This window comes from Protopterus annectens, chromosome 7.part1, assembly GCF_019279795.1.
Source record: "Protopterus annectens isolate FY-2018-M chromosome 7.part1, PAN1.0, whole genome shotgun sequence".
Lineage (NCBI taxonomy): Eukaryota > Metazoa > Chordata > Ceratodontiformes > Protopteridae > Protopterus > Protopterus annectens.
Window position 1 is genome coordinate 303075677 of NC_056740.1, and position 13127 is coordinate 303088803.

At 40.4% G+C, this 13127-nt stretch overlaps 1 protein-coding gene across 1 annotated transcript in view; it reads left to right on the forward strand.

The window, feature by feature from the left end:
* The window catches only part of LAMB2 (laminin subunit beta 2), a 3750789-nt gene that overhangs the window by 1282445 nt on the left and 2455217 nt on the right, over window positions 1-13127 (forward strand). Inside the window, exon 5 of the mRNA XM_044078730.1 lies at window positions 2785-2973. Coding sequence (XP_043934665.1) covers window positions 2785-2973 — 189 coding nt within the window. The remainder of the gene's footprint in view (window positions 1-2784; window positions 2974-13127) is intronic.

Consider the following 13127-nt stretch of genomic DNA (forward strand, 5'->3'; position numbering starts at 1 on the left):
TAGGAAGGTAGTATTGAAAAAGTGGACTGCGTCATCTAGGGTGAGGTAATTTAGAGGGTGCCAGTTACATTCTTTGAGGGATGAGATGAATGTGATTGGGTTAAAGTGTAGTTTTTTACGTATTTGACAGTAGATGACTAGTTTAACTTGGTATAGGTGTTTTTTGAATAGGAATGTTGGGGAATGATCACTGAGGCTATCTGACAGGCAGCCTGCTATATAGAACTGGAGAATCTTGCTGACTAGTATCCAATCCAGGGTAGTGTGCTTGTTGGAGTTTTTATTTATTCTGGTTGGTGACTGGACTAGTTGGGTGAAGCCATGAAGGTTTAGATGCTGGGTTGGATGGTTGCCGCAACAGGATTGCCAATCAGTATTGAAGTCACCTAAAATTATGGTCTCTTGAGGGAGATAGTGGGTAGTCCAGCTTAGGAGGTTATCTAGTGGAGGAATATTTTGGCCAGGTGGGAAGTAGCATCCTATTATGCTGATGGTTTTATTTTGGTTTATTTTCAGGTTGGTATATATTATTTCTTCATTGGCAATTTGGGGAGCTGATGAGTTTAGAATCTGGATGTTTAGATGCTGTTTAAATATTATCGCTATACCACCGCCTTTCTTGTTTAGTTGGTCTAGTCTTAGTATGTTGTAACCATTAGGGAGGATTTGCTCACTGGTAATGTGAGGTTTTAGCCAGGATTCTGTCAGGATGATTATATCTGGGGAGTATAAGTCTATGGTGGCATGGAGTTCTCAGACTTTGTTGGCTATACTTCTGATATTTAGGCTTAGCAGAAGGAGGTAATTTGGTTTTCAACTGGCTGGGATTTGGGAGATGTGGTTGTTAGTTTGATTATTAGAAGTGGGGTTGGAGATGGAGGGACCAGGATTGGGGTGGATGTCTCCACTGAGGGCAAGTTTTGATATGCATGATGCTATTAGTTTTATCAGTTTGTGAAAGAGTTTGCATTTTAGGGAAACTTTATGATTGGGTGCAGTTGGTAACAGATGTGGTGGGAGGGTTATTTTGTTAACTTGTAGGGATGCATTTAGTTTTAGTATTTTAATTGATAGAATATGTGGGGGATGCATAGGGATGGTTCTTGAGTTGGTGGGAGAGGAGCAGAGTGAGGGTGAGTCATGTGTGATGGAGTGAATAGTTGTACAGTGGAAGTAGCTGAGTGGGGGTATAATGGAGTTTTGGTAAGATGTAAGATGTACAAGGAGAGGGTATGCAAAGAGTATAAGTATGGTATGCTTATTCATGTTATCAGAAGAGGAGGGGTAGTAGTGGGAAGATGGTGGCTTTAGAGTTGGGAGTAGTGTTATGGTTGGTGGTAAAAATGATGGGAGGGGTTTGTTCTAATAAAGGTAGGACCACTGGGGGTGGGCGGAAATAAGGGGCAGGGTGGGGAGCGAAGCGGAGCGAGACCTGTTAGCTGCTCTTAGGAGGGGTTGTGGGCTGGAAAACAATCAGATAACAGTGAATACAGGCCTTTATATAACTTCGTGCTATGCATTCCTCGTGGAGGAGGAGGGTAGGGACTAATTGCAGGAGGAGTCCTGTGGGAGTGATTGACAGGTCTCTCAACCAGATTCTGGAAGATGGGCAATTCAAACAAAAACAATCAACTGACTCAAACTGTAGCTAAGTGATATGGAGAGAGTACCAAGAGAATAGATGAACTGCAGTTAAGTAAATGGCAGTACAGTTCAAGGGGGGAACTAAACTAGCACAAGTTAATTATTTCTGGGATTACTAATTCTGGGGTACTACAGTTTAGTTTGGAAGTGGATATCTATTGTCATACAAAAATAGTCTAATATTGACTGGTCACAGATGAAACTGGGGAAAAAAAGCACAGTTGGATGTAAAAGCCATAGATAAAAATTAAAAATTTTGCCTTGCTACTCAGAGAGAGAGAGAGAGAGAGAGAGAGAGAGAGAGAGAGATACAGAACCCAACAGTGTGTCATCAACTAGAGTCTGAAATGGGGTCTTACAGGATTGGAGTTAGGAAAACTGTGCTAGCTAGACAGGCCTCTGCAAGTGTGCATGCTTTAAACAAAAAAATCTCAGTATATAAAGGCATTAACATTAAGTCTTTATGTTGAAAGTTAAGACATACATTGCGATTAATTTGAAGAAAAGCCGTGCTTGCAGAGAAGCCTTCACTATGTGTGTGTGTGTGTGTGTGTTTGCATATATATATATATATATATATATATATATATATATATGTGTGTGTGTGTGTGTGTGTGTGTGTGTGTGTGCGCACATGCGCGTGTGTGCGTGTACATATAGTACACACACATACAGGAAACTAAGAAAAGGTGTGTTTTTCTTTACTATAATTGTATGTGTGCTCATGTCAGTATGTAGTTATTGTGAATTTAATAAAAGTATTTATATCAAAAGGTCTGTGTTTGATGCTTCTTTGATATATACTAAATGAGATAAGCCTTGAATACTGACAGCAGTAGAACTGGACATTACTCAGTTGCAGAAATGTGCATGCATCATACTGATGATTTTGTATTCACACATTTTAGTTTGGTTAGAGTTGACCTTCATAGGAAAAATGTACAGTGTGAGTCAGGAGGATGACTGAGTTTTCACAACAATTTGCATGATGAGGTGACAGGGAAGGTATTTAATGATCTGATTGCACATCCTTAGTGCATTCTATAAAAATAATTTCTTTACTGTTTGGTTAGCTCAAATCTGTGCTGCTTGTTTCAGTTAGCTTAATTATTTTAATGTTGTTTTTGTCGTCTTCGATAGACCTTCAGACCTGCTGCTATGTTAATAGAGCGCTCTGCTGATTTTGGCCGGACATGGCAAGTTTACCGTTATTTTGCATATGACTGTACTTCTTCTTTTCCAAATGTGCCCCGTGGTCCTCTTCGCCATGTGGATGATGTTATCTGTGAATCTCGTTACTCTGACATTGAACCTTCAAGTGGAGGAGAGGTAAGATGTGCAGTGTTTCTGTAATTATAGTTTGGATACTGTTTCTAGGTTTGGGTGAAGTCATGAATCGGCAAGTCAGAATGAACTGTCTGGCTTAAAACCACTTTCAACAAATTCTGATAGCTGTGGCTTTTTTCCTTTTTTTTCTCATCATTTAGTTAAGAATTCCTGTCTGAAGACAAGTAATTAAGAACAAGAGAATGAAGCAATCATGTTGTCTTTTTGCATTTCTTCTTTCCTACCCTTATTGCTACCAAGTTTCCTTTGCCATTAAATTGAATATGATTTATTTCCTTCCATTGTACACGGATACATTTTCCTTTTTGTATATTGATTTGCAAGCAATATTGCTGTGCCACCTTGGGTGATGAGCTTGGGGTGTCACCCTATCTGCTTTTAATGCTGTGCTGTTTGCCTACATTTCATCAGCTGCAAATGTATGTATAAACTTGGCTGTGCTGATTGACCTTAAATACACACCCACTCGTGTCTTAAAAATAATTAGGATTGGAATATAGTTCTGGACAAAACTTTACAGTGATAGTAGTGCTGTCAAAGCACAGTATGTTCATTCATTTATTAATTTTCTAGCACCTGGTTTATCCATTTCAGGGTTCTAGATTTGCTGTTATTTATTCTGGCAAGAACCACTTATAAAAGACAGGAAGAAATTTTGGATGAGATACAAATCCATTACATGATACATGCACATTTTCACTCATGCTAGAGACATGACTGGTTGGTTTGCAGTATTTCCAGTCGTGTACATCCACAAGGCAGAATATCTGTTTATGCATATGCACATAACAGCTTTTCAGCGTATTAGGCCTTTTCAGAGAGCACAGATGCAGTGCTCAATAGTGGACCACCTACATATTCTGTAGTTCCACTGGGAGATTTTATTGCTTATGTGGGAAATGATGGAGATATTCAGTTAGCTGTGATTGGAAGGAATAGCATGCTTGATCTGACTCCAGGTATTGAATTGTTTCTGGAATCTGTAGTAATCATAGGCTCACAGGTGTACTTGGAATTTGAGATTCTTTGGGTCAAAGGTTAGTGATTGACTTTGTAGTCATGTCATGATACTTGAGGCCAGACATGTGGGTCAGGAGAGGTGGTTAAGCTGTCAGCTGATTACCATTTGCTGATCAGGAAACCCAGTTGTCTTGTGAGAATGCCTTGGGAATACCAGGCTATTTCTTTGTGGAATGAGTTTAACTTCCATGCTCATATGAGCTTTGCTTATGTAACCGAGGCGGTTTGGGATGTGGAATTTTGTTTTTCTATGTGTCTTTTTACTGTGCCTGCAAACCATCAAGCCACCCCCCTTCACAGCTGGACACAACAAATACATTCATTCTCTTACCCAGGAATTTCATTTGGGATCTGGGTGAGAGCTGTCCGGGGTGGGGATGTCATTATATCATGGTAAGAATGAGGGTGCTTTGTGCCCTTGCCAGCATCTCAGCAATGAAACTGATGACCTAGAAGAATTCATACATTTCTTGCATGACACACCACAGAGAAAAGTAATAGTGGCTGAGTACTTCAGTTTGCCAGAAACAGACGGGAAATAGTATTGATTCAACATTAGTAAGGAAATTATTTACAATGTATGTTGAGGAACAACAGTTGCTTCAGATTGTAAAAAAGCTTACCAGGGAAAGGAACACACTAGACATTGTTTGTCTTCCTAAAGAAATTACTGATCTCTTATTGTCCTTTTCATTCTTTCTGTACAAATGGGTTCGGATGCAGCTTGGCCGCATATTCCAACCTTCAGTTCCAGGTCTTGAGTTCCTCCCTGTACCCACAATGCTTTATTCTGTCCCCACTGCCTCAGATCTCATTTTCCACCATCTTGAATAGGCACAGGTTCCACTCTCCAGTTTATTAGAGATATTTTCGTGAGTTACTTGACTTTTGCTTTAAACTTTAATTTTACCTTTAAAATTAGCTTAATTTATCTATCCTCTCTCTTAGTTTTTTTCACTGGATATGAGGATTTTCCCATTCTTTTTTCCTGCTATTGTCACTGAATATTAATTTTTGGTTACCATTGCTGGTATATCTCCTTACCCTTTTCACTACAGGGTATTTCTTTAACTTACCATTGCTGGTAATTAAAATTCTCTTTCCTTCCTTAAAAAAAAAACGTTTTCTTGTAGTTTATTATTGTTATTTTTCTGTGGATACTGACATGTCAGATAAACCAACAGGCATTAAGAAATGCACTTCTTGTGGGCATAAAATTCTGATGCTCACAAGGAGTGCATGTACTGTCTTGGGGACAGCCACTTGGACACTTCTTGTAAGATCTGTTCTGCCTTTAACCCAGGATCCCTGGCAGATAGACGTAATAAACTTATTGTAAGGGGACTTCTCCCTACATCATCTCCTTCAGGGGCTCAAGTCCCCTCCAAAACTAGTAAGTCCACTCCTGTGGAGCACAGGAAACACTCCCCTCAGAAGTTCCCCAGGTCTTTGTTGGGAGACTCCTTCAAAGAAACAGAAAAACTTTTGTCTCAGACACTATCGGAGCCAAAGACTTAACAACTGGATCTGAAGCCATTGGATCCTAAGGCTTCAGATCCTTCTGTTATTACCATAAGTCCTACAGTAAGTACCTCCCTTGGATCCTAGGTCCCTGGATCTGAAGTCATTTACTTCATACAGGAGTGCTACTCCAGAATTTAACTATTAATCCAGTTTGCCCACCCTGCCTTCTCAGTTGCTTCAAACTCCAAAAAAGCATTCAAAGCCCCTATCCACTATTTCCTCCATGTCCTCCAGTAGCTTATCAGAAGCAGACGTGGATAGGATGGTGTGAAAATTTCTAAGAGCTCAGATGCAAATGGGGGTGATCCAAATGGGGGTCTTACCAGCTCTGTCCCCTGTTGGATCTGCGAGTATGCCTGCCACATCAGAAAACATCTTATCTCCTTCTTCAATCTGTCTAGTGGGTTCAGAGTCCCAGGATCCAAAATACCAGAGAGGTCCAGTGCCAGGTCTGATGAAGGCTTCTTCTTCCACTCTGACTGTATCCTTGGCTTGTTCTGCTATGATACCCTTGGATCAGAATGGATCTTGGAGCCAAAGTGTTGGTGTAGGATCCAAGGGGATAGGTTCTGCTCAGTTTTGTTGGATCTGTCCATACCTCTCAGAGCCGTGGTCCTGGACAGTTTGGATTTGGTTCCATCCCCGAGGCACAGATCCGAGGAGGTCTAGACCTACTTTCATCAGGAGTTTCAGCTCTGAGAAGGTGGGTTGAAACCTGTCCAGGTCCTTTGGCTTTTGAGGTGGTGGAAAGGGCTTTTTCTCTCCAGAGAGAACTACCATGTCATTTTTCAGATCATATCCCTTTTCTCTCATCATTTCTGAGCTCTGAGTCAACCAGGCCTATTCCACAGGGACAGCCAGTTCTAATAAGCCTCCAACCACCTGAACACCTCACGTAGGAGATGCAACAGAAGAGAAGGTGCAGAAGGAGATGCATTGATGCCCCCTTGAAATCTGTCACGGAGGGTATTGAAGTTTGATGAAGGAGAGGGCCAACAGGATACCTCCATTGTCTGAGCCCCTTTGGAATAAGTTTTTTTGCCAAACACTCCTCTAAATACGCTATTTCAAGCTGTAACTTTCTACAGCGAAACAACTTGTTATCAAAGTCATTGATAGTAATGTTAATGTTACTCACCAAAGGAACTTCTTCCTGGAGTGGAGTATCCGGAATAGTATCATTAAAAAAATTATTGTTGCTCAAAAAATTCCCAATAGAAGGAAGGGAATTATTTCCTGCTTCTTGACCAAAGAGGTGGTCCCTGGCAACTTAAATTGGAAATGAAAGAATTATTTTGGCAAATTAGAACGGCAGCTTATGTACCGCCAGGGCTGAATGATTTTGTGTCTGTTAAATGTGTTTTGAAATATTTAGCCCTGAAAAGGTAATTAACTTGTTTTTAACTTATAAGTTTGGTATCATGCCTTAGCAGACTGAATTCTTAGAGTTATGTCTCTTTTTTAGTTTTAGCATGAGATCGGTTCACATTAGTAGAACGTGATTTCTTTATATATAAGAATTTAATGTTAAGTTGTCTCTCTCGCCTTCATTCTTGCTGGTTGGGTACTCGGCCATCTACTAAAGAATTTTAAATGGGAAATATCCCTTTTAAGTCATGGCTAGTGATTGTTTTAATTGAATAAGCATGATGCATTTGATATATAATGCTGCTTAATTGGTTTGTTGTATGTCTGAAGAAGGAAAGGTACTAGCCTTTCCGAAAGTGCTCATTAAATAAGTTTGGTTTGAATTTTACCGTTCCGTTTGTCAGCTCGCTTTTTGTTTTGTTTTAAACAGTTTGGTGGTTTTCTTGTTGTTATCAATAACACCCTGGCAGACCACTTAAGCAGAAACCTTCTGGACCCCCACGAATGGCAGCTCCACAGAAAAATCTTTTTGCAAATCAGTCAGGCATGGGGGACTCTGGAGGTGGATCTCTTTGCTTCACATCCCAACCATCAGCTGAAAAAATTTTGTACCAGGGAGTATCACCACCTAGCCTGGAAGGTGGATGCCTTGACCTTCCCCTGGAACACCCTTTTTGTGTATGCATTCCCTCCAATGCCTCTTATCTCCAAGGTTCTGATCAAAATAAGGGAGGAGAGGTCAAAGGCCATCCTCATTGCTCCAGATGGGCCGAGGCAACATTGGTACCCCTTACTGCACAGCCTGACCTTATAGCCTCCCAGGCAGCTGCCCCTGATCTCAGACCTCTTAACTCGAGGGGGGGGGGGGAATGCTGCACCCAGACCTGCAGACTCTCAAACTATCAGCATGGCTTATACTCTAAAGGCAAACAAGGGGTCCCCGTTAAGAAAACAGGTCCTAGACATCATCACAGAGGCCAGAAGGCCCAGCACCAGAAAATCCTGTGCAGGAAAATAGAAAAGATTGTGCTGCTGGAGCCAGTCCAGAGGGGGCAGTACCTCACAACCTTCCATCCCTCTTATCCTGGACTACCTAGCGGAACTATTTAATAGTGGCCTCTCCTTCTCTATTAAAATCCACGCCTTGGCCATTTCAGCTCATTTTGATACAGAACAGCCCCTGTTTTCCCATCCTTTGATTAAACAATTCCTCAGAAGGCTTCTAATATCAGACCTCCCAGAAGGCCACCCACTCCAGCCTGGGACCTGAATTATGTTTTGGAAAAAACTTACTTTGCCTCCCTTCAAACCTACTGCTTCAGCAGAACTAAGGTACCACTCATGGAAGACTGCTTTTCTCCTAGCTATCACTTCAGCCAGAAGGGTTTCAGAGCTACAGGCACTGTTGACCATTGAGCCCTTCATCATCTTCCATGCAGACAGGGTCTCCCTGAGGACCAATCCCTCCTTTATGCCCAAGGAAGTATCTGATGTAACTCTCAACCAGGCCATACATCTACCCACCTTCTTTCCTAACCCTCAAAACAAGAGGGAAAGAATTCTGCACTCACTAGACGTGCGCAGACAGGTCAAATACTATCTGGATCTTACTAAACCCTTCAGGAAAATGGACCAAATTCTTGTCAGTTTTGCCCTAGGGGCACAGGGGAAGCCCATTTCCAAACAGACCATTTCCAAATGGATATCACACTATATCCATTTTTTGCTACAGTTTGCATGCCCCCCCCCCCCCGGTCTATTCAAACCCATTCCACTAGGGCAGCCTCCACTTCCATAGCATTCCTCAGAGAAGTTCCCACTAAGGACATCCTGAAAGCTGCCACCTGGACTTCTGTCCATACTTTTACCAAGCATTACCACCTACCTCTATTTTCTATGTTTAGGGCAGGGTTTGCCTCTGCAGAGCATGCTGACCCATTCCTAGGTCTCTTACTAAGCCTATCACCCCTCTTCTCAACTTTGGGAATCCTCCCACATGTGATGACTGCAGCAGTGAAACACAAAGAACATAGTACAGTTGTGTACACTTACTGTAAATGTAGATGTTCAAGTGTATTCACTGTTGCAGTCCTAGTTTCCCACCCTCCTCCCCCCTTATACCTTCTTTCTTTAGGGATACATAAGTTTCTAACAGTGGCTTTTAGCCACCAGGACCACTTCACCTTATTTACTTGGACCTCTGACTGGCTAAGGCAAGAAAAACTAATGTAATGATGTTGGCTGCCTTCCTTTATAGCACTGATGACCTGATGTCAGGCAGCAAGCAACAGCAGTGATGCAGAAAAACATTGACTCTGGTATTCGGGCTGGCTGAGGGCTACCACAGCAGGGATAACCCACAGGTGATGACTGCAACAGTTAATACACTCAAACATCTACATTTATGGTAAGTGCACACAACTGTACTTTTTCTTTCCAAATTTTTCGAGTAAAGGAGATTAAATGCTGCATCTCCTTGATGTGCACAGATGACTACGTTTTTATCCTCACCGGACAAAACAAATTAGAAAATCAAATCAACTTTGTGTCTTTTTAACAAAAAGACTGGGTTGTCCATTGTCTTAAGTTACTTTAGCCAAATGGATAACAGATTGTATTTCTTTGATTTATTTTCAGAAAGGCAAATCATTATCTAAACCTCCCAAGGCTCATTAAACCAGATGCGTGGCTACATCATCTGCTTTTTGGTGAAGAACATCTATTGACAATATTTACACTGCAGCTACATAGCCCAATGCTCATAATTTTATGGACTTAGCATAACTAGCCATTTGTGTTGTCCATTTTCATTTTTCCTCAGCTACCCTCCCATCCATCTCCTATCCTTTTTTCTGGAGAGACCTGTTAGACTGTATTTGGAACCTACAGTTCTGGCTTTGAGCCCTGCTTTTTCTATCAAGCTATACCTGTCTCTGTCTGTCTAAAAGGATTTATGGCAACAAACCCGATATGAGGCAATGGGGATGGAATAGCCCATTATGGGTAGAGGCAGGAGCTCGAGAGCTGGATCTGAAGTCTAGAATATGTGGCTGAGTTGGATCTGAGCGTCAGATCCGAACCCATGAGTTAAGGGAGAATGAAAAAGGACAACACAGATGCCTAGTTATGTTAAGTACATAACTTTTAATTTTTTCTTCTCTAGTTTTACAACAGTTGATATGCAGTCATCCTTGGGTTATAAAGGTTAATTTTTTGCTAGATAATTCTGCCAGACTGAAATCTAAACCAGTGCACAGAAGATTAAAACTAATTGCAGTGATGTGTTCAGTGGAAAAACTGCTGAAGGAACGTCAACGTTTTGAAAGAGAAATTTAACACAAAAAATCAAAAACCTAGGGTTGAGAGGGTGGCCTAATGGTTAAGGTGTTTGCCTTGCAAACACAAGATGCAAGGTTTGAGTCTCACAAGGGATAATTGGCTAGGCTTAAAATGGCTCACAAGGGCAGTTAGCTTAGTACTAATCTATGAACCTATGAAAAACATGCTTAACATCAGGGTCTAGACACACAGTGTAAAGAGGATATATTTTCATAAGAACAAGATACTTAAGGTGAGAGACAAAACATATAAGAAATGGAAAAGAGGTCGAACTATGACTTTGAAAACTGAAATAAGCTGGTAGACAAATTAAACATAATCTGAGATAAGATCAAGAAAAATTTGAAGAAAATTTACATAAAGTTATTGAGCAAAATAGGGAACCATTTTATAGATACATAAGATATGGTAAGAATAAAGACATACAAATTGATAAACTGTGTGTAGATTCTGACATTTACTCTTATACACAAAAGATTATAGATATATTTACAAAGCAGTTTGGGTCCACAAAGTGATATATAAATTGTACTATTGACATCCGGGCAACTTCAGAACTGAAATCAAAATAGTACTTGATCAACTCAAAGCACACGGAGGAGACGGAGTTAGTAATAATGATAATAATGACCTGAAAACACTTCGTCAGGAACTTAAAGTACCATTATATCTGTTATTTACTAGGTGTATAAATATTGAGAGATTCCTCATGATTGGAGACATGCACTTGTTAAACAGGTCTTTAAGGGAAAGGGAAGTAGGACAAACTCAAAGTAATACACACCCATAAATTTACTTTCATGTTGTGGAAAAACAATGGAAAAGGTTACATTGGATAAATTATTGCCAGAACTGGAAAGGCTAGGACTTGAAACCATGTATCAACATGCATATACTGAAAATAGATCTATTACCGTCTGAAACATGATGTTCTATAGTAATATAACAGCTATAAATCCTTATAGACAGAGACTGTGATGTCATTTATATAGATTTAACTTCAGCATTTGACAGGGTCATACACAAAATACTGATCAGTAAATTAAAACAACAAAGTACAGATGCACTCTTGATAAGATGGCTAACTACATGGCTTACAAAACAGGGCATGACAAATATCATACAGAAACTGGACAGGTGAAATTTGAGGTTACAGTCAAGGTGTCCCACAGGGCTATATCCTAGGCCCATACTTGTTTTTTGTCAGTGGTATTCTACATTCTGTATGCGGATGACTGAAAATGGGTAAACATATTACATGTATTACAGGTAGGGCATGTCTGCAAAAGAATGTGACTAAATTGACCAAATTGGGCACAGGAGAACAGTATTCTGATAAATACGTCAGCATATGAGATTTGGGAGACATAAACTGGAGGGGAAGGGGCTGGCATAACGGTTAAGGTGTTTACCGTACGGACACAACATGCAGAGTTCAATTCCCGCACAGAGTAATTGGCTAGGCTTAAAACGGCCCACAGGGGCAAGTTAGTCTAATAATAATCTATGAACCTATGAAAGGTGAATACTTAATAACAGTGACTAAAACTGTAGATTCATTTAAAGACCTGGGTCTATGGAAAGATCCAGCTTTGTGGTTTTATAATCATATCAACCAATTGGTTAATGATAGTTATAGAATTGTAGGTTGTATAAAAAGATTTATAAAGTCTAGGAAATAAGAAATGATGAGGTCATTGTTTGGTAGTTATATTAGACCCATATTTGAGTATGGAATAACAATATGAAAACCTTATAAGAAAACAAGCATGAGTAAACTGTAAAGGGTACAGCAGAAGTTTACCAGGGACATCCATGGATGTGAAAATTTACATTATTATGAAAGGCTAAATGTCTCATACAGATATTTAAGCGGAGACCTTATTCAGGCATATATGACATTTAGAGACATCTACCACTGGGAATATTTGTGGTTAGCAAAAAGTAGTAGAGAATCATCAGACTACCTATGTAGAAGATTCTATAGGAATAAAAAGTGTACTGATTAGTTCTCTGAGACAGTAGTAGATGCATGGAATAGACTGCCAAATAACATTAAAACAAGCACTAGTGCATATATTTTTTAGGAACAGCCTGGACACATGTTATGGGAACAACTGTTTTGGTATATTGAAAGGCTAGAAGGGCATTATTGCCCATGGGTGAAATCTTTATATGCATATATGTATGCAAGCTCTTTGTAATTGTCTAACCCCAACAGTGAATGGGAGGATGCGTGGTCTGTGTCACAACAGAGCCCGACAATGCCTTCCACTTTTGAGTGCATGCTTTTGTGCACCTGTCTTAAAGGCTACCATCAGGCAGTGGCTTGGTGAGCAAAATGCCCACCATCAGGCTTCACAGTTTTGTTGCAGCCTATCTTCTGAATGATTGTGATAGTGCTTAGCCAACTACACTCCACCTTTATCTCGGGATGGACACAGCCATCCTCCCTTGCTAGCTTTGTCGGCTACCACAGCTACTAATCAAACTTAGACCATTATCTCTCTGTGTCACTGGAGCTGGCTCTGGAGAATGTGGAATTCAGAAGAATCCTGTTGAATATTTATTTAGCTTAGTCAATATCAAGTAGCTATAGCCAAAATGTGGTTGGCATTTGCCTTGACGATAATCCTGACATACTGGTTTACACTAGTAATGGAGGAAACTGCATGGTTAATAGAGGTGACTTCCCATATAATTCTAGCAATGGGATATAAAAGGTTGACTGATAGATACCAACAAGCCAGAAAGACGGTAACTGCAACAGTCGTCAAAGTAAAGGCCTTAGTGTGGGGGGGAGTATGGCAAGGTTATGGGGAATGGCTTCTTGTTGGCCTCCGGTTCTAGTAGTAAACAATGTGGTCACTTGGAAGGGGGTTACA